Raw genomic sequence first — 21562 nt, 5'->3', positions numbered from 1 at the left:
AATTGGCTGATATAAAAAGGTCGCAAAAATACAATCTTTACCGAGTCTCTTAAACTCTTAATCCATCCATCAATCTTTACCCTCTCTTATTTTCTCTGACTGAACATGTCTGAGGTCCCAACACCAAAAATTACAGAAAAGGAGAAGACTTCTTCTTCTTCCTCTGCGGCCATTTCAGCTCACCAACAACAACTCCTCTCTCTCTCCGCCAATGGGTCTTCTGTCTCATCCCCCGCCTCCGCTCCAAAGGCTTATCCTTCACCCACAGCAAAGTATGAGGAAGTCGTTCAAAGCTCCGACCTTTTCTGGGAAAAGCTCAAGGAGTTTCACGATTCGTTCAGAACCAAATTCATGTAAATTTTGGCTTTTTTTCCTTTTGTTACAGCTTTTGATTTTGTATTTTGGGTCGTTTGGTGGATTGGGTTGTGTTTGTTTTGCTGTTTTGGGTCTTGCAGAATTTGAAATTTATGTTCTTGTGTTGTGTATTTATATGTGTTGTATTTGCATGTTGCTACTCAGTTGACTGGTTTTATCAATTCATGTAATTTGGCTCTGTTCCCTTTTCTTACAACTTAGATTTTGTTTTGTTGGGCTATTTGATGAATTGGGTTGTTTTTGTTTTGCTATTTTGGGTCTTAATATGTTGGAAGAATTGGAAAATTGTATATTTATGTTGTGTTTTTATCTTTACATTGCTTCACTTGATATATTTCCAATGTTTTTGCATGTTGCAAACTTCAGTTGACTGGTTTTAATCAAAACTATGCCGCCTATTCCTCTGTTTGAATTGATTGAATGGCGAATGACTGAAAAAATTGGACTGCAGTGTACACATCGTTTCGGATATTTTTAGCAAAATTAGGATTGTGTTTAGGATTCAAGATGTTTATTTGAACAATATTATCAAATTTCCATCCCCTGTGGTGGCTCTCCTCTACCTGAGTTTGAGTTGGGGATGATGGAAAAATAAGCAATCCAGACATTGAGTCAATGAAAGTTTAGTTTGGAGTACTGAAAAGAAACAAAAAGAAAGTCCATGACCATGTGCTTAATGCTCATTGTGTAGGATTCCTACTGTTGGAGGAAAATCTCTGGATCTACATCTCCTTTTTGTTGAAGTCACATCTCGTGGTGGGCTTGACAAGGTTCGTTCAGTTTATTTTTCTTCTTAATGATTGTTTATACATGAGACTCTTGAAGCTGAAATTAAACTTATTGCCTGAAAAATGGATCTTAAACTCAGTTGATCACTATTTAACTAATTAGAATTTTCAAGTGTGCCCGGTATAGGCTACACTCATTGTTTTTTCGGAAACAAGCTATGATGAATGGGGGCTGGGGTCTCGGCTGGGTGTAAACTAGGTTGACTTTAACTACTTGTTTAGTAGTATTCTCAGCTCAGACCAAAGTTGGTTCGCAGAATTTTGAAAGGGTCCAACTTTTTTTCCTGGAGCATTCCAAGGTCCCCTTTTTTTTTTTATTTTGTGGCTTTTATTTAACTTCAAATTCTCTTAAACTGGTTACAGGTGATTAGAGATCGCAAATGGAAGGAAGTGATTGTGGCCTTCAATTTCCCAACAACAATTACCAGTGCTTCATTTGTCTTACGGAAGTACTACTTGTCTTTGCTGTATCACTTTGAGCAGGCCTATTATCTCCATAAAGAAGTTTTTAGCATCCCAGTGCTTGGTAATTGAAGACATGGATCTGTGTTGGTTCTGTATGTTATTTCATTGATTTCATCGATTAGAAAGATATATAGTTTTCAAGTTTCTTTTTTTCCAGAACCTGTAAGCAAGGACCTTTTCAATGGGTCAGCCACCGTGGAGGAAGGGGCGAGTAGAAACCAGTTTCCAGGTCAGGGTACGTTTAACCTCCATCTCGAACCCACAATGTTATGGTTCTAATAGTAGTTGCGTTCAAACTTTTGACACTAGTTCTAGAAGTAGAATCATATAACTATGTGTATATTTTCTCTTTGGTGTCTACATTAAACTGTGAGTTTCCAGAAAACCTTTTATTTACAATCATGGAATGTACCTCCAATTGACAATTCTCAGAAAAAATCGTATGAAATAGTTCGGTAACTTCTTAAAGTTGGATGACTTGCTATGAGAATTTAGTTTTGTCTTTCTAATTCGGTACCATCATTTCCTAGATCCTCTGACCTTATTTATAGCATCTGGTTATTTGATCTGTAAGGCGATGAATTAATTGCGATATGGATCTGTTTTCTCTATCTTATGTACAGAAAGTGCAGAAGTGCAGCTTGGCTCTTCAATCATGGGAACCATTGATGGGAAATTTGACAGTGGATATCTGGTTACTGTCAACTTGGGTTCTGACGAACTGAAAGGTGTCTTGTATCATGCTCCTACAGCTACATATGTTTCTCAGAGTTTTTCGGACATGCCTACTCGACGGAACCGAAAGAGATCCAGGTTGGCATTACGCGATCCCTCTCGGCCCAAGTCAAACAGGAGCGGTTACAATTTCTTCTTCGCTGAGCATTATGCTAGATTAAAGCCTTTGTACTATGGGCAAGAGAGAGCCATCAGCAAGAAAATTGGGTACCTATGGAACAATCTCACAGAGGCTGAGAAACAGGTATAATGAATTGGTGACTCAATTTTATTTCCGGTTAGTCCTTTTTTGCTCATAAAGTCCCAAGATAATGTCACTCTTGTATGTGTGTTCGGGATGATTTTGATATCGATCTAAGGTTCGAGGAGAAGCTTCACATGCTTGGATTTTTACTATTTCCGTTTCCTTTCGTCTTGATTCTCTACATTTCTAACTTGCGGTATATTGGAAATCTTTGTGAAATCTTCATCATAACACTCCATTTCTTCGTGCAGGTTTATCAGGATAAAGGGACGAAAGACAAGGAGAGATACAGGACCGAAATGCTGGAATATAAATCTTCCTACAATCATCCACAGCAATAGCCTCCTTGTTCGTTACATAGGCAACTTGTTTCGTAGGCATCATTTTCCTCTGTTGTATGCCTTGTTGTAGTAGTAGGCTAGTAGTAGTCGTCTTTGTTGCCGGCATTTAACTTCCTTTTCGGTTTTCATTTTGCTTTGCTATGGTTACCCCTCAGCGTGCCCCATCCGCGGAAAAGAATCGCGGAAGGGGTGAAAGGGGGCAGCTGTGTAAAATGTGTTGAATTTGCCTTCTTTTCGGATTAGTAGGATTTTACTGCAGTAACAATTTTTGATATTTCTTGGTATTCCAATGTTACAATAGTAATTCCCGGAACTGCAGTCTAAAATTTATGACAATCGGATTGAATAAATCACATAGAAAGCACAGTTAAGATTAAATAGCTGTACAGGAAATTTTTAGTACGTCAAGAATACGGTTCGGTATACCGTGTCATAATACTAATGGGAGGATATTTGAAAATTATGCAATGTTTACAACATAAGATGTACGCAGATCACTACAACCAAATGCTGCTATTTTCATTGTTACTGAAGGCCATCATAAACTTGATTGGCGTGGAGATACACTTGCTTTTTTCCACTTTGCATGGTAAGTCTAATATAAATTTCAACTCCCCATAAAAATATTCTGAATGTGAACTGAATTAACTTGAACAGGCACTACAAGAAAACGAGGCAACATCCACGAAGCAAGCGCGGCTGTTGTTACGTAAGATGGAACTCGTTATAGTAATTGAGTAGATTGGTCGTGTAATCACACATAAGATTGATATATATATATATATATATATTATGATTCTATTTTTCAATCGAAAGTAGACGAACTTGAATGATTTTCATAATTTTTTTTCTAAAGAGTTGTTCACCACAACTAACACTAAGAGTACATTTAAGAAAGAAATACTCAAACAGCGAATAACGTTATATTTATGCATAATCACGTACACTCAGAAAGAACCTTGCTTGATTGCTGAACAATTAGCAGGAACTCCTGCTAAATAGCCAATGTGAAGTGAGCATTAGAGCATTGAGCATTAGAACAATTAGCGGGAACTACTGTCATCACAACAAGTTAGTCCAACTTCGATATCATAATCATCATAAATACTAGCATATGGGCACACACAAAGTGTGTGAGAAAATTTTTTATTTTTGTTTGAGAAAATTTTTTATTTTTGTTTTCGAAATAGAAGGAGAGAGGAAGAGAGTGATAGAGAATGTGGGGTGGGAAGTTTTTATTTATTTATTTATTTATTTTAATTAGAGATATGTTAGGATTATATGTAGGTGAGGTTTTGAAAAAAAAAACAGCAAAATTACATTTCTGCCCCATATTCCTTATTCATTTTCTGTTTTAATTAAAGGGTTAAACTAATAATTTCATAGGATTTTGGTTGACAATGAGTGTTTTATTAATTAGTAGAGATATATCGTTTTAACAATGATGTGAATCGAACACCAGAGCTCGTAACCTCTAACATTGTACAACGAACGAACTTTCTTGACACATTTTCTTCGTCAAAGCATTAAGTAGAGAGTTTAAGATCATAAGTAGTGGATGTGACCCAATTCAAAATCCTTGCTCACACTCATAAAATTTAGCTCTTTCTAAACATTTGCCTCTCAAGCTTTCCATAAACATGGAGGCCATTCAAAGGTTTGAAACCGCGTGGAAAAAGGAAATAAATTGCAAAATTTGCTCCTGTAATTAATTTCTTGTTTAGAGACTAATGGACTCTGGTCGTGTGTGTGGTGAGTGGTGAATGGTGGTGTGAGGTGTGAAAATTCACATAAAAGAGGATTAAAAGGGATAATTATGACATGCATTAACGTAAAGGATGGAGATAAGCACGGATTTTGAAACTAATTAATCCAAGAGTTCCCGCTTTGCTAGGCTTCTTGCCCTTTCTTATCCTGTTGGGATTTCATTCCAAATAGAAAGAAGAAAAAATCCTAATATGCTGCGGAATATCTTGTGTACCGAGATTTTTAGTCGATATATTATTGATTAAATATTTAACAATCGATGTTGTAACAACCAAAAATTTGGTGTATTAAGCCACATCGAAGTATTGTCAAATTTCATAGAAATACAAGGAAAATAAGAAGAAAACAAACCTAATTTTTGGGATGGAGGAATATTACAAAGAAAAGATTTGTATCCTAATTTTTTGTGAAATCTGAGAGAATTCCGGATGATTGGCCTTGGAGTATCTTCGAAGGAAAATCAAAATTAAAATTAAAATTCAAGGAAAAAATAAGAAAAAAGAAATTAGAAGGAGGAAATTCATAAAGCCTTACTCTTTGGGGCAGGTATGGTTAGTGTGGTAAGTGGGGCTCCTAAATAGTCGTAGTGGGATAGAAGAAAGTGGCACGCTTCACACTGAACAGTACTATGTATGGATGGATTCTAATTCCTTGATTGAAGTAGGTTTTATAGTTGAGAAATGCTAAAGGAACTCTCTCCAAATTGAGACTCATCTGTTATCGTACAGTTTAACGTTAATTTTTATGTTAATATTATAAAAAATATTGTGTCAGAAGCATGAGATAATATAGAATTTTTGAATAGTCACAACGTAAAAGAATTCATTTAGCATTTCCCTTTATGGTTTTCAACTTTTGATAATTCTCTCCCTCCTCTCAGTGACTCAAAATTTTATGAGAATTTGGAGATTCTGAAAAAAAACGGATTAACAGGGTTTGACAGTCAATTCCCCACTATCCAAAACTCACGCAAACAGCAGTTAAACCCACAAAAATAACATTAATTATGAAAAAATAAAACTAATTATGTTTATAAAAATAACAATTTGGTGACTTAAAAGACCAAAGACTGCCCAACTGCTGCAGAATTTGGAAAGCTCCCTCCCTCCCTCTCTCTCTCTCTCTCTCTCTCTCTCTCTCTCTCTCTCTCTCTCTCTCTCTCTCTCTCTCTAGCTCTTCTGGGTTTGTTCTTGGCTCCTTTCCTTAGCTATTTTCTAATATAATCCTTTTTTTAGCTGCAATCTGATGACATCATTAGCTGGATGCCACAGAGTTTCCTTGTTTTCTTTCCCCTCTTAGCGTTCTTGATTTTAGGGAGGTCAGGATTTTCAGGACTTATAATTACCCAAAACGAGATTATGATCAAAGTAGCCTAATTTTGCTTCTCAGCTAAGCTACCCTTTTTTCACATATTTATTTACATATATAATTATTTATACATGTATAAATATATATTCTCAATCTCCTAGTAGGGTTCCGCATACTCATATCTGCTGTTTAGGTTCAGCTTCTTTCTTTCTTTGTATATTCCCCAAGCACCAAAAAAAAGAAAACCTAAAGAGCTTGATCTTTACAACCCTCACTAGTTGCGGTTTCACACAATCTTTAAATCTCCGAGCTGGGTTTTTTTTTTTTTTTTTTCCCTCACATATGGATATCCAACACAAAGAAACTAGGTTTCCGCCACTAGCTGCCCGCTATCAAGAGCCAACGCCCGCAAAGAAACTGAGCCGGGAAGAGATGGAGAACAACAATGGAGGACTGTTTCCGAAGCTCAAGGTTGCAAAGCCGGAACCTTTAGACCAAAACCCGCAAAACTCCTCCGCTGCTCCACAGCCTCAATTCACCAGATTCTGCGAGGTCTGCGGCAAGGGTTTCAGCTCAGGTAAGGCTCTCGGAGGCCACTTGAGAATACATATTCAAGCTGACAGGGAATTGTTTAATCAGTCTCGCAAGAACATGATTTCATCAAAAGCCAAGATTTCGAAACCTAATAATTCCGATGTTGGAAGCTCGAATGCCGGTGGTGTTGTTGGGATTGGAGGTAATAGCAATAGCATCAGCGATATGAAGCCTGTTTGTTGCGTTTGCGGCAAGAATTTTCCGTCGATGAAGTCACTTTTTGGGCATATGAGGTCGCATCCAGAGAGAGAATGGAGGGGAATTCAGCCGCCTCCGGCCGCCAAAAACAGCTCTTCCTCCACTCTGTCAGATGCTGTGCCTGATCAGAGTGATAAGAAAGCTCAGGATGGTCAGATTGACTCTGATGAGATGTTTTTCGGGTCAAAAAGTTCGGTTCTTGATCTCTCCAAGACTCTGCCTAAATGGTCTCAAACCGCAAGGAGAGGGAGGAAGAGCGGCAGCACTGGACTAGAGTCCAACTCTGACCAGTCCATCTCCGGTTTGGATTCGAGAAGTCCCAGGACTGTTGAAGAAGATGAAGAGCAGATGAAGGAAGCTGTCCATGATCTTTTGTTGCTAGCTCAGGCCAATCCATTGGAAGGAGGAGGAGCTGATGACACCATGTGTGAGGCCACCAACAGCAATTTCTTGATCACTGCCAATCAGGACGGAGAGGGAGCACTTCCACGCCATGGGTACACTGCAACCACCACCGTGGGATCCACAAACAAGAGGAAGGGATCACCATCTGAGGTGAAGAGGAGTGAGAAAAAATGGTATGATGAATATGGTGGGGGTTTTGGTCAAGAAAAGTCAACGGTGAAGAATTTCTTGAAGCTTGGATTGATGGAGGAGGAAAATATAGGAAATCATAATAATATGGAGGATGAGTTGTCAGACAGTCAGAATTCTGAGAGCATTGCGGTGATGAGGAGGAACAGGAGGAAGATGAAGCTGGTGGACTTGGAAGGAAGGCTGAGGTACAAGTGCAATCTCTGTGTGAAGTGTTTCCCTAGCCACCAAGCTCTGGGAGGACACATGTCAAGCCACAACAAGCTCAAGGGGATCGCGGTGGCCCACCCATCTATGGAGGACCAGTCTGCACCCGCTGACGTGTCGGCCGGTGAAGATAGGGTGCATAATGATGAAGCAGAAAGAGTAGCACTAAATCATCAGCAGCACCACCAGTGTAAAATCTGCAACAAGACCTTCCCAACAGGTCAGGCTTTGGGGGGTCACAAGAGGAGCCACTGGAATGGCCCCACTGAGCAGCAGCAGCAGCAGGTGGTGGGGGGTCCCCCTGAGCAGCTACAGCAGCAGCTGCAAGCTCAGTCCAGTCAGAATATTGCAGGTGTCGGTGGTGGGAGAAGAGTTTTGGATTTTGACCTAAACGAGCTTCCACCAATGGAGGAGGATGACCAGCAAGGTGAGGGTGCAGGTTATCAGTATGGTGGGGCTGCAGCAGCTGGATGTGCACCTTCTTCTTACAATTCAGTTACTAATTAGCCAGCCAGCTGAAGAAGCTGAGGTTTTTTTTCTTCTTCTCTCAGTCTCTGGCTATCTGATAGTTCAGTTAGATTTTGTTTTTTTAGTCTTAGAAACCCTACTGCTCTTTCCAGTTTGATCAAAGTGGGGTCCATTGCCATTGTCATTTTGGGTTAATTCTTTTCATGTAAAAGCATGATGATATGGTCCTCTCAAGGATTTTGCTTTAGTGGAAGGAGACTTCCAATTTCCAAATGGTCCTATAGCTATTACTTTGGGGAGGAAGATGATGTAAAGAATCTGCAGGACTTGTGCATATATACAGTGTTTCTTTTTGGTTAAATTAGTTTCCCTACTTTCTCTTTCATTAATTTTCTTGTTAGAGTTAAATTGTTTGGTTCCTTAAGTTTTAAGTTTCAAAAGCCTTTTGGTACTCAAATCTCAAATGTAAGTGCTCTTTTCCCCATAGTGATATCAAATTTACGGGATTTACATGACATTATTATACGGTTAGATTGTTTATTTAGACTATTACATGACATATATTGCCAAGATTTAAAATAGAAGATCAGGGTAGAAACAAATGGATTTGAAATCTTTCCTTGCATATAATTATTTTAAAAGTATTGAATCTCGCAAACATATTCAATCTAATTTTTTCTAATTTTTATAGAAAATTTACCAGTTTATTGTCAAATGCAATTCCTTCCTTAAGTTTCTTATTATGTGTACATGTTTGCAATTGATTATGATTTGTTTATTGGTGATGTGATGCTAATAACATATAACACTATGTAGTGGAGGCCACAAAACAAAGGAGACATTTTTCTGAAAAAAAAAAAAAAAAAAGGTCAAGAGACTTCTCTCCCCTGAGGAGCTTTTCTCCATCAACCCAATTTGCAAGAATCAAACTTTTTTTCTGGGTGGTGCTATCTAAACTTCTTGGGACAAGAATTGTCTGCCCTCCTACTTCTGGTGTCCTTACGTACCTTCCTGTTTTGTGTGGTCATGGTTAAGCCACGTCAACATTTTATATTATTTTTTTTATAGAGATAATAAGATAAAAATGAATAGTAATATAAAATGTTGACGTGGCTTAACCGTGACCACACAAACAAAAAAACACCAAAAGTGGAGGGCATACAATCCCTGTCCAACTTCTTGTGGGGTCTGTTTTGAAAAGGTGTGTACTGAACTACTGATAGAGATGTAGAATTGTTTCCAAATCATCTAATTTAATTGCAAAATCATCAAAGGTGTTTAAACATTGGTTATTTTAAGCACACAATTCTTAATTCCTCTCCAGCTTAAGTTTTTACCATCTCTTCTCACTTTGTGACCAGGTTAGCAAAAGAATAAGACAACAGATTAAGTCAAGTGTCTAGATTCAGTTAGGGTGGTGCTATTTACACTTATTTTTATTTCTTAAATTCTTTTATCAATTTTTGATCATCGGGTCAAATGAATTGAAGAAAATTAAAGGTAAAATATTAACAAGAGTACTATGGGAGGAAAAAATTAGTGTGAGAATAACATTATTTAGTTTGCAAGGGTATTGGTATATTAGTTGTGTTGTGCATGAAAGTTTATGGTAACTTTTATTTTTCACATTAGCATTCTATATATTTCCTAAGTTTTATGTCATCACACCCCCCGAAAATTCTCTCTCTAAACATTCCCGCAAAATACAATGCTACAAATGTTCACTTACTATAAATTTAAATCATTGATTGGACTGACTTCAGTCAAATTTTATCGTCTAGATTCATTGTAAAACATATAAACATTTGTCTCGCAAAAAAATGGTAAATTTCATAACTAGTTACTTGTGTGTGGTACTCATAATGCATTTGCTTTGAATGATGGATGCTTTGCATTTGGCATAGAAGAAAATAGAAGGGATATGATTCAACCGTTTTCTTGGCAATTTCTCGTGACCTCAAACTTTCTAGACAATCATTTTTTACTTTTATATCCATTGGCACCTTTCTCATGCCATTTTCTTAACTGCCAAACATGCAGTACCCTACCAATGTCCCATACGCTTTCGTGCCTTTATGGCCTTGGTTCTAGGATACACTCATACACATATGCTTATTTCATTAACTCTGGATTAATTGTTAATTACAAGTTTATCTGTTTAATGCTGAAATTCTGTTTCATGCACATCAGGGGCGAATTAATTTGATGAAGGGCCAGGAGGGGCACGTGTACCCTCTTGGTTTGTTTGCGTTGAAAACAAAAGAGTTTAAGAAAAGTTAAACATCAACATCTCTCTAGTGCAACTTTATCACTCGATTCTGGTTCAAGATCACTAAAAGAAAAACCTATATTTTTTCAGCAAACGACACCATTTTTTAAAGGAGTTCAAAGTTAATCATTTTTTCTTAATAATAAAAGACCCATTAATGCTCCATCCTCTCAATATGGTAGAAAGGTAATTGATGCTTAATAGTAGCACTGGATTTGACGCGGCCATGGTCGATACAATGGAGACCAACTACGGAATTTGTGTCCTTCAAAACTTCTAAATCTAATCAAGCATTTACCTGTCACATGCGTTATATATCACTGTCACTTTTCTTTCAATTTCAATTTGCCTATGAGCAACAAGAAATTTCTAATATACTTAGTTGTATAAAGTTTTTTACTGTTAAATTTTTAGTCAAAATTTCGATGAACAAAATTTGACGACCATGTGTATCTTGTACAAAAAAGCATACAATTTTCGCTGGTTAGTAAACCTAAGAAAGTCTTTGCCATGACTTTGAATTTCTATGTAGAATCCAGTGAGATGGTCGAGGAATTGTAAATGGTATCTTAGCAGCAACTACCAGTGTCAGTTGGAGAATCGTTAGTTGATGTCCATGGTGGAGCCCAATGATGCAAGCAAAAGGAGACCCCACATTTGCCTTTGCCTAGCTTGGTTTGCTAATCCTGCGGGGAGCATGGACATTTCTAAGATGCTGAGTTCGATTCTCTTTTCTCGACTAATGCTTGTATTGAAAATAATAGTGAGAATGTTATTACGTATTTTTGGTGGATTCAAAATTGTCACTAATAGTGAGAAGATATAATATTGTCACTAAACTCTTTTATCTTCTTTTTTTTTTTTTTTTTTAAATGAGACAACTAATGTCGAACCACAAGTATCTACATCTTTTGGGCCTCAAGAGGGCTAGTTTGGAATTGCACCCTGCTCGTGAGCACTATCAAGCAGATTCACAGTGTACAAGGTATCAAACCCGGAATCTTCCGTTAGGTCTTCCCTTTAGGAAGCTACCATTCGCACTTTTCTATTAAACCACTTGTCGTGGTTCGCTGACCTCTCTTTATCTTGGTGTCTGATTTATTAGTTATAAAAACGAATACGACAGACAAAATTAAATAAGGAAGAGCGAGATGGCTCTGGGTTTCTCCTTCGATTTCAGTCACTTCATATTTTTATGGATTTTACCTGTACCAAAACAAAAACCAATGCATCTACAAACAACTGGATCGTTTGATATACGAGCAATTTTCGACGGTAGATCGTTCTACACAGCTATAAAACCACACATGCTTGTGCAAAACACACGAGACCTGCAAGCTATGTGCGAGAAAACCTTAATTACGTCTTAAACATCGTCAAGGTACATCCATTACAAGTGACTCGATGTTCCTTGAATTTCGACTCATAAAACTATCCGCCAAACCAAATCGAACACGCAAAAATTACAGTCATGGAAAAGTATAGAACGCTATAAGCAATCATTTTGAGATGCTTCTGTTCCTATGAAAACAAAAATTACAACAATGTTACAAAAAACGAAAACAGAGAGGAAAAAAACAGGTTCTACATGATAAAAGATCAAACTTAACCTTCCAATATTTGCCTAAGGAGGTTGAGAATACACAAAAACAAAATGGCGTTGCTACTCTCGGACTCAGGTGGGTACAGCCACCCCTTCATGGGACGACTGCGAGAAAAAAACCAAGATCGCCAAGCCCAGCAATACCAACTGAATAAAAAGACATGAAGTAATCTTACAAAATCTCTTCTGGATGGTGAAGACCTCTCCGGTCTCTAAAATATCTCCGGATAATTTTCCCAACTCCTCCGTTCGTTCCTTTAGCTTTGTGGCTCTAATTTCTACTTCTCCAAGCTTGTTCAGCATCTGTGCTTGTTCTCCAGCTACTGCTTCTTGCTCGTCAAGCAGTGCGATTTGGCCACCTGCAGCAAACTTCAACCTCTGTGTGGAACTTTTAATAGCAATAAACTCGACCTGGGCTTCAATCATTTGCCTAAACACGCTGTCAAGTTCAGTCTCTAGCTCTCGACTTTTTTCCTCCTCTAAACCTACAGTACTACCTGAATCTTCTTTTGCAGACTTGCTAATGTTAATCATATCTTCGAGTTCGGTAACCCTGGACTCCTTCAACTCCAATATAGCTCTTGTCTCATCCAGTTTGCTTTCCAAAAGCTTCACATTTTGTTTCAAACTCAAGACCTGAGATTCCAAGGACTTAGAAGAAGTTTGTCCAATCTTATCAGAATCCAAATGGTCAGATAAGTTAGATTCATTGTTTCCCGGATCACTTGAATAGATATCGGCAGGTATACCACCACTATTAGAATCCGTTGACAAAGTTTCCTTCCCAATCTCCCCAAATTTCTGAACCTCTGCATGTGCACACATGACTCCATTAATTTAATGTCCTAAAAGAAGCCATAATAATATAGCAGAAATCCCAAAAAAGGAAAACACAACCAAAATTCATATTTCAGACAAAGCAGTCACAAGTAGCTTCAGCAGGAAACAAACCATCGCTAATAAGAAACACAGACAGCAATAAGTTAAGAAAAAACATAAACCGAAATTGCATTGAAAAGTAAAACATGCTCCATTCATTGTATCACTATGCAGAACCCGAGAAAACGCATATCCTGGAGGTATACCTTATTCAGGTTTTGACTTTTGTTTTTTAACTTTTAGATTTCTTTAAAGTATGCAATAACCAAGATGGATGGAACACGAGACAAGAAATAGAACAATACTAGTTTCCTTGAACTAAGCCTTCGGCATAGAAGAGGAAAGAGACCGTAGGTGCCATTACACCGCCACTTCGGAGAATAAAAAAGAATGCAAAACAATAACTTCAATGATGATATAAATAAGTTAAGTCAACATCTAGGCTTCTCAAAATGCTTATTTGTCAACCAGAAAGATTCACCAAATATAATACGCATGAGGGACATAAGATGAGAGGTATTTCAAAACCCTTTTTACGAAGATCCCCTAAACACGAGGAAGACTGAATAAACTTCCAAGTGTAAAAGTATAACCTTAAAAGAAGATTAACATATGGCTGCCATGGAGACTCTCCCACCCATTGATTACACTGTCTGCAGAATAGTCAAGAGGTCCTTCAGACTACTCTAAAAATGACCAAAAGATTTGCTTGCAGAACTCCTAAATCTATGCCCTCTATACCATTTGGATCCAACGATGGTCGATATGTAACAATGATGGAGACTTGCACTTTTACAGAAAAAGAAATTGACGTGTTTAGCACAGAACACAGTTTTGCGAGATCAGGTTTTCCAAAATAACTGACAATCAAATGAAGTAGCTGAACAAAAAATTCTAATTAGGCAATGAACAATAGGGTGATTCATCAATATTATCAAAGCACCAACACGTTGAGAAAAAAGGACTGGAAAGCAGCAATGCAAGACAATAACACTATAACTTGATCTCGTAATTTTTCAAATTTGAGCGGTTTTAGGCAGTCTAACCTTTAGCAAGTGCTTCTTGTACAGAATGGAGATTAAGGATAGACTCGACCAGTGGATCTTGATCTGTCAAGGACCTATGATTCTTATTTGTTCCTCCATTAGCCATCCAAGGCAAGTCTGTTGGAAAGTCACCCTGAGAAAAATCTTCAACATCTCCCACATTCTCTTTGCTATAACCAGTTTGAGCTTCTTCACTGTACTGTGGTTCGCTTGCATGAACTTCATCACTGTTTTCTCCATCATGATTCATTGACCTTCCACTTTGCTTCCCGTTACTAGTCAAAATCGGACTCTGCATAAAGACAAAGTTGGAGCTTCTTGAGTCAGATTCCATGCTTGAATAAGAGTTTTCCTTCTCGATTGTGCCCCTGTCTCCTCTATGCTTCTTACTACTTTCGACTCGTGTGTTTCCCTGTTGAGCCCTTTGAGCTGAATTACTCACACTCTTCCCGCTAGTACTCTTCATCTTGCTCTTATCCCGAGCATGCCCAAATGCTGCAGGCAGCTCAAACTTGGGCTTTGGAACACTGGCAGCAGTTGAAGACTTGCTACTCCGATCCTCACTGTTCTCAGAATCTGCACCAGCAGCAAATGCAGTACCAAAAGCAAATCTAGAGTCCGAACTTGAACCAGGAATGGCAAAGACATCGACAACTCCCACATTTCTTAACATATTCACGGATCCAACAGAACCTTCACTAGTATTATGCCTGATCTCAATGGGTGAATTCTTCGGCTTAACTGGGCTTCCATTACCGGACAAACCCCGCTTCAAAACTTTACTAGAATCATCAACTGCATTGTCATTATCACCCTTGGCAAAATTTCTCTTAATTCTTCTCCACTTCCTTAAGCCGCGCCCTTTGATGGTTGGAGGTGACCCCCCACCGGGAGATTTGGCTGCCAGCGGACTCGAATTCACTACCTGTTCAGTGCCACCATCATTATCTCTACTCCCTCCTACATTTCCAATCTCATTACCACATGACCCGTTGTTCCTAATCGAACTACTACCGTCGCCATCGCCATCGCCACCAGCAGCAGCAGCAGCAGAATTGGAAACTGTTGGTGGGTTTACTACAACATCTTCCACCGATTCATTTTCCAAATCCATAACATAGAAAAAGTTAGGTTCTTCCCTCACCCCTTCAATCAGATCAAGAACAACAACTACACTTCCAGCCCATGACCCAAAATCTAGCAAATACAAAAAATTGAAATTAAATTTCGATCATGAATCTAAACAGACTTAAATAAACGAAGAATTAAACAGATTCAGACAATCAAATGGTTAAGCAATTAAATTCCGTGTAACTGAAATTCAGAAAATTACTAATACGAAACGACGAATTCTAAATTTGGGATTTTGGGGAATTGGGAAACTTACCGTTAGAATTAACTGCCTGAAGAAGCCTAGAAGAAGATGCAGGTGGACGATAAATTCGAAGGGCATTGAAAACCCTAAACTGTGATCGGATTTGCGATTTTAAAGCGATGAAAACTTAGTTAGGAAAATTTAATTAGGAAAATTAATTCGGCTAATTATTAATTAACGGGACAAAAATGATAAAGGGAGGAATAAATAATGGCCATATGCACGAGGGGTGGGCCCACCCGCACCGCACACCATTCGTCACCGCTGGCCATCTGATCTGTTAGTCTGACAGGGTGGGCTCCCTGTTGTTCTTGTTGGTAATTTTGTTTAAAGGTTTGCATTTACGTAATTTGCCCCTAACTCCCACTAATTATCTGATTATCTTATCGACTCTAAAATGCGGTACCGGTAAAAAACTTGTACTATGGTTTAGTAGTATTCTTTTTTACTTATAAGTGAGAAGTTTTAGGTTCAATTCTTGCTAAAGGCAAATTTGAACCACATTATTACTAGCCATTATGAGACTTAGCAAACTCCCTCATCTCCTTTAGTGTAGATAACATCGTTTGTTTCACAGAAAAAAAAAAGGGGGGGGGGGGGGGGGGGGGGGGGGGGGGGGGGGCTGTACCGAAGCTTGTACCTTAAGTGGTTATGAATGTTTATCTTGCACTTAAGGTTTTAAGTTCGATACCTTCGTCCTCCACTATTGTTTGTATATAAAAAAAAAAGGTCAATGTGTATTTTAGACATGGGCTGAGAGCATAACGACTAAGCTTGGCAATTCATTGGACAACCTCGTTAATTTGACACGAAACGACTCGAAAATAATAGACTTCGAGTTAATCAATTAACCAGTCGGATCATTATTGGGTCATCTCTTAAGAACTCGATAAGATGTCTTTTGCCAGATCCAGACATTAGGCATAACAATTTTTTGTAAGACCTATTAATAACTTGGATCGTTATTGGGTCACATGTTAAAAATCCGTAAAAATAATTTGATGACACGAAAACAACACGAACAAACAAACATGACATGTTTACCAAGCCTAATAACAACTATGTGTGATCACTCGCTCTTTGTATTTGAGTGTAAATCTCCTTTTCTGTAATTATAGTAGTTTGGAATAAGATATCATATTGTTAAAGAACAAAACATTTGACACTCCTCCGTTATAGATATATAAGGAAATGGAAGTGTTGGCCACATGTATTACTCTTTTCGTAGTCGAGGTCGGATCTCTTTTTCCGTAAGCTAGAGCATTTTCGAATCATTGTTGGAAATAAATAAATAAATTCGTTTCACACTCCTTCATTAAATATGTAAAATGTATAAGAAACTTCCGGACGACTTTTTAGAATACTAATAATTCATATAATCAACCTAAAGATTGGAAACCAAATATATTAATTTGATATTAATCTACGTCGTAAACTCATAGTAATAAGTAATAAAAGTGAATTTATCGATCTAACAGCTGTAAGTGCGTTTATATTCAACCTAAATTCACATTGGGGAAAATTTTCATTTTCAGGCTCACATAGGAGGTACAATTGGGCCATATTTAGGCATTGACTGTGATGGTTTGGTATAGAACAAGGCCTGCCACTCGGCAACGGTCCAACCTTTATGAACAACTTGATGTATACTTTCTTCAACTAGTGTAAAGTTCCTCTGAGATTTTGTGTCACTTGGGACAAGCAAAATCGAATATGAGCGGTACTTGGAATTTATAATTGAAGAATATTAGCTAACTTCTACATTTGCCTTTCTCTATTTATCTTTTGCTTTCGTTGTCACTTGATACGTGTGTTTCATTCAAATTAAACTACATAATTAATGCATTAAAATCATAAGTTCTAATTTCCTAATTAAGAGAAGGGGGAGGGTTTGACAGTTACAATAATTTAAAGGAGAGAGAGTTTCGAACTCAGGATGCATGACTAGAGACTCAACACCCTATTCTCTATAATATTGGACCTTAAAAGCATGAATTATGTTGTTTAATTTATTAGCGGATTACACGTATCAAGTGAGGACAGGAAAACGTAGATAGATAAAAGGCAAATGGGAAGGGTAGGAGGAACTTGTCCAAAATCCACAAGTTTTTCCATTTTAATCTTTAACTTTCAAGACTCAGAACATCTTCAACAGATATGCCAAACTATTAGTGAATGATTTAGAAGTTGGCACCTTATATGGATACTCTCCGTTAGTCCATTGAACCACATAAAATCACAAGCATATATCATTTTCTTTCAATGTCGAAATTATCTGAAGCGAGTCGCTCTCGAAAATAACATTGTAAAAAACCCTTTATCTACACCAAAACCAAGCCTTCCCTAAAATCTAAAGCCACTGCGTGAAGAGGGGATGGAAAAAGTTGAAGTGTCCCATAGCCCTTGTAACAAAATTTCCACGGTAGTCACCCACCAGCACCACAATTCCAACACCTTTAATCTTGAGATCCTTGTTCCAAGCACCGTCAATGTTCACCTTGAGCCGCCCCAAAGGTGGTCTTTTCCATTTGAACTCTTCCGGGTTAGAAGGTCTGGGCTTAGGGGGGCTTGAGTTGGTACTAACAAACTCAAGCCAGAGACATAACACGAGAGACAAGGATGTTCGTGGCTTCAAGCTTGTTATTGCAAAGCCTTGAGTTCCTTGCTCACCATATTCCCCAACTCAACATAATGAGGAGGGTGGGAAAGAATGCAGTCGTAGCAGGCGAGTGACTAGAATCATAGTTATTTACTAACTAGTTAGCCTTTAAGCACTTACGTGCATATATTTAATTTACGATACTAAGTATGATGGTTATTCATGTATTTCTCTCTCTAAATAGTCTACTTTGGTCATCAAAGAGCAAAGGGCATGTGCAAAGAGGACAAACCAACTCTAACTTCAATTTTTCTGGTGTGTTTGCGGTGTAAACGTAATCATGGGACAATCAAAACAGCAAAGATATATACGATAGGATCATTGGAGAGTGATTAAAATATACAAATTAGGGTTTTAATAAGGTGATCTCAATATGTAGGACCCATAAAATAGAAATTCAGAAGGAAATGAGATTAATTTATGAAAAAGAGACCAAGCTTTCAAGGGAGCTTGAGGACTGCTGTGACATTATTTGTGTCAGTAGGACTTTCCAGCTTTGCTCCAATCATGCATGTCAATTAAATGAAAAAAAGATCCAAAACTATATAGAATTTACTTAATAGATGCTCTTTTCTCTTAGCTTTGATGAAGGCCATAGGGTTTATTTAGGAGGATACTTGAATATGTCTATTTGATATATTTGGATAACTAAACGATATTCAATTTGAATGATTTATTTGTAAGAATGAGATCTTCAAATGAGGATTAAGAACTTGAACGATTCCGATTATGAATTTATACAATGAAAAATACGTTATTCGCAAATGGTAAGATATGTACATTAATTCCTTCCTTAAATGATAAGTATTATCAGTTTAGTTATTAAATTGAAGATAAATAATATGGAAGCTAGTGATCATTTATTCTTTTTTTTCCTCCATAAAAAAACTCAACATGAATTAATTATATCAATTGATCAAAAAAGTGCGCATATCTTTTTAAATTTGTACTCGTATCTTTCTTCTTATGGATCGAAAGAATATCACTTTGTGAAAAGCAAAATTTCTTTTGGAGAAAACAAATCAATGAGAGAAGGTAGTACTAGCACATCATATGGTGTCATGTATTGGATTATATGAAAACACATAAAGTCGTACAGGGACATATGCATGCTCTGTAACTCTTACAAGTTACATGGTACATGAAATAATTCAAATTTGAGTAATGCATGGGTAGAGAGTACTATATATTTAGAAAGGAGTGTGATATCCACACTCCATTTTTTACTTCTCACACATTTTTCTAATTTTCGACCGTCGGATTGGATGAATTGAAGAAGATCAACGGACATAAATTAACAAAATATGTGTGAGGAGTAAAAAATGGTGTGCTATCTAGAAAATAATTCATGACATAATAACGAATGATAACTCTGCATATGCAATGAGTATTAGTATGAATATTTACATTAGTCTAATACTCTAAACCAAGTCGACAGGGTGCTCAAACAAGTAAATGAATAGACTCCATCGATGCCTTCTGAACGGCGCAAATCAGTTCGCACGTACTAGTATCGATCTCGATTACAAAAGATTAATTAAATGTTATGATCGTAGATCAAGAAAGTTTGTTTAAAAAAAAAAAAATTAAATAACTAGCTTAAGTTAAGCTACAGTACAAGAACTCATGAGAAACTAAAAGTACGACTGTGATGCCGATGCTGTTTCTACGCATAGACATCGATGGAAAAAATCAGAAGTACATGTATTAAACACAATGCGAGTTTTTTGTATGAAAATTTCTTTTGACAAATGCTGTTACATTTGTTTTTATCTTTGTACTTAGTAATATGCATTATACACGTAGCCACCTATATTTTCTATAAATAAAAACCACTACACATATGTCTAGATAATATACTATAAATAAAAACCACTAAACATAATCATAACATTAATATATGAGTCTGAACACTCTTTCACATGATTATATATCTAAAGAAAGAGGACAGGAAAAACTATACTCTTTCAGATTTTATAATTGTTAGAGACTGGTGTATTATAGCCACCTGCATGCAACCAAGTAAACAAACTTGGGGATGAAGAGTAGAAAGAATTCAAATTCTTTCTAGATCTGGCAGTCCGGAATGAATGAATTGAGAAATTCGGACAGTTTAAGAGATGAGAAGAGATTCAGACCTTTAATTTGTGTGAAGTAAATCAATGAGATGAGCTGATAGCGGTCATAAGATTTAAATAAGTAACCTAAATTTCTCAGCCTATCTATTTAGAATTTCAAAATTCGGAAAAAAAACTCAATTCTAGTAAAAAAAACTTGTAATTTTTACATTTATCTCATCCATTCCAATGAGCAAGCCCATTTGAGGCAAGTAATTTTATCTTTCTTGGAATAGGGAAGAGATACAATCAATGTTTGGAAAATTTGTGAGGACACCATGATGTGAGTACTCTGTGTGAACGAAAAACACTTGCATGCAAATGTGTCAGTTTCTTTAATCAATAACACAATATTTAAAAACTTTAGTACATATGGCGATGCACTATATACTTCATATGCCACCAACTTAGTGTTCCATTTACATATTTATTCTCTGTTGCATGGACATTTTTCTGTTTCGATTGTACATAAGTTTTTTTATTTCTGTTGCATGTGAATTTTTTCTTACCCAAAATCCAACTGTACATAATTTTTTTCATTTTGTTGCATGTAACTTTTTCTTACCAGAATCCATTTAGGTAAAAGAAGGTTTTCTACAATATCACTTTTCAATGATTTTACGGAGCCCTCCTCAGGAAGCGAGTTGGACTGGTCTTTGGTCCAATTCCCCATGCAAATATATTCAAACTCTGTGAGACGACTACTTGACAGAGCACAAGGCCTGCATTGTCAAATGAGTAATGTTGAAGAGATTAAATTTGTAAAAATTTGTAAATTAAGTTTTATGAAAATTGATAATTGAATTATTAGTTAAATGTTGATAAATATATTTAATTTCATTGATGATATATCATTTAGTTTATAAATTTTATCTATAAATTTAATTTTTTTTAACTTAACCCTGTCCAAATATATATAGTTTGGTATTAGTTTATCAAATTTGAACCCATTTGGACACGAACCCTAGTGTACAAAACAAGGTGCTTGGTTAGGATTCCACTCCCAAAGTCCTTTTCTCTGAAGTGCTTTCTGACCAATCTTTGGCTTCTGTGAACCAAGTGAGTGAGATTAAGATGTAAAGCACATAAAAACAAAAAGAAGTTGGAAAACTCCAATACAAATTATTATTTGATTATTCAGGACAGCAACAAAAATAATATTATACAAAATACCATCCAACCATACATTAACAATTAGATTCCCCCATCCATCTCTGTCCAGCTTGTTCATCGAGAGAGAGAGAGAGAGAGAGAGAGAGAGAGAGAGAGAGAGAGGGAAAAGAGAACATTAAGAGATGGGTTTCCTGCTGTTCTTGTTGGTAATTTTGTTTATTTAATGGTTTGCATTTACATGATTAGCCCCGAACTCCCACTAATTATCTTATTATCTTATCGACTCTAAAACGTCGTACCGGCAAGAAACCTTTTTTTTTTACGGGAAACTTTGACATTACAAGGATAATTTTATTGATAACGAAAAAATAACTTACATCTAGTCATGAGGGATATAAACCTTACCCCTCAAAAAAC

At 36.9% G+C, this 21562-nt stretch overlaps 3 protein-coding genes across 4 annotated transcripts; 2 read left to right on the top strand and 1 right to left on the bottom strand.

Annotated features, from left to right (window-relative positions):
* The first annotated feature begins 61 nt into the window (after positions 1–61).
* LOC137743486 (high mobility group B protein 10-like) lies at positions 62–3252 on the top strand. Of its 2 annotated transcripts, none has more exons than XM_068483389.1 (6): positions 62–353; positions 1067–1145; positions 1527–1689; positions 1786–1857; positions 2252–2607; positions 2859–3252. In XM_068483389.1, the coding sequence occupies exons 1-6, from the start codon at positions 106–108 to the stop codon at positions 2946–2948; spliced, it is 1008 nt and encodes a 335-aa protein (XP_068339490.1). In that variant the 5' UTR covers positions 62–105; the 3' UTR covers positions 2949–3252. The 2 variants fall into 2 exon arrangements, with proteins under 2 accessions (XP_068339490.1, XP_068339489.1); XM_068483388.1 differs by having other exon boundaries at positions 1786–1863.
* Positions 3253–6365: 3113 nt separating this feature from the next.
* LOC137743211 (uncharacterized) lies at positions 6366–8420 on the top strand. Its single transcript, XM_068483094.1, has one exon. The coding sequence runs from the start codon at positions 6366–6368 to the stop codon at positions 8121–8123; it is 1758 nt and encodes a 585-aa protein (XP_068339195.1). The 3' UTR covers positions 8124–8420.
* A 3272-nt stretch (positions 8421–11692) lies between these two features.
* On the bottom strand, positions 11693–15452 carry LOC137742171 (WPP domain-interacting protein 2-like). Its single transcript, XM_068481958.1, has 3 exons — positions 15269–15452; positions 13882–15078; positions 11693–12765 (listed from the first exon to the last, which is right to left on the bottom strand). Exons 2-3 carry the CDS (start codon positions 14993–14995, stop codon positions 12029–12031), a joined length of 1851 nt encoding a protein of 616 aa, XP_068338059.1. The 5' UTR covers positions 14996–15078; positions 15269–15452; the 3' UTR covers positions 11693–12028.
* Between the last annotated feature and the right edge of the window lie 6110 nt (positions 15453–21562).

Source organism: Pyrus communis, chromosome 8 (assembly GCF_963583255.1).
Source record: "Pyrus communis chromosome 8, drPyrComm1.1, whole genome shotgun sequence".
In the NCBI taxonomy this organism is placed as follows: Eukaryota; Viridiplantae; Streptophyta; class Magnoliopsida; order Rosales; family Rosaceae; genus Pyrus; species Pyrus communis.
This window is presented reverse-complemented; position numbering and strand designations above follow the sequence as displayed.

Coding starts and splice junctions, on each gene's coding strand:
- LOC137743486 (XM_068483388.1), top strand. CDS start 106: ATGTCTGAGGTCCCAACACCAAAAATTACAGAAAAGGAGAAGACTTCT. Junction 1,690..1,785: donor TTTTAGCATCCCAGTGCTTG/GTAATTGAAGAC, acceptor CTTTTTTTCCAG/AACCTGTAAGCAAGGACCTT. Junction 2,608..2,858: donor TCACAGAGGCTGAGAAACAG/GTATAATGAATT, acceptor TTCTTCGTGCAG/GTTTATCAGGATAAAGGGAC.
- LOC137742171 (XM_068481958.1), bottom strand. CDS start 14,995: ATGGATTTGGAAAATGAATCGGTGGAAGATGTTGTAGTAAACCCACCA. Junction 12,766..13,881: donor ACAAGAAGCACTTGCTAAAG/GTTAGACTGCCT, acceptor GTGCACATGCAG/AGGTTCAGAAATTTGGGGAG.
- LOC137743211 (XM_068483094.1), top strand. CDS start 6,366: ATGGATATCCAACACAAAGAAACTAGGTTTCCGCCACTAGCTGCCCGC.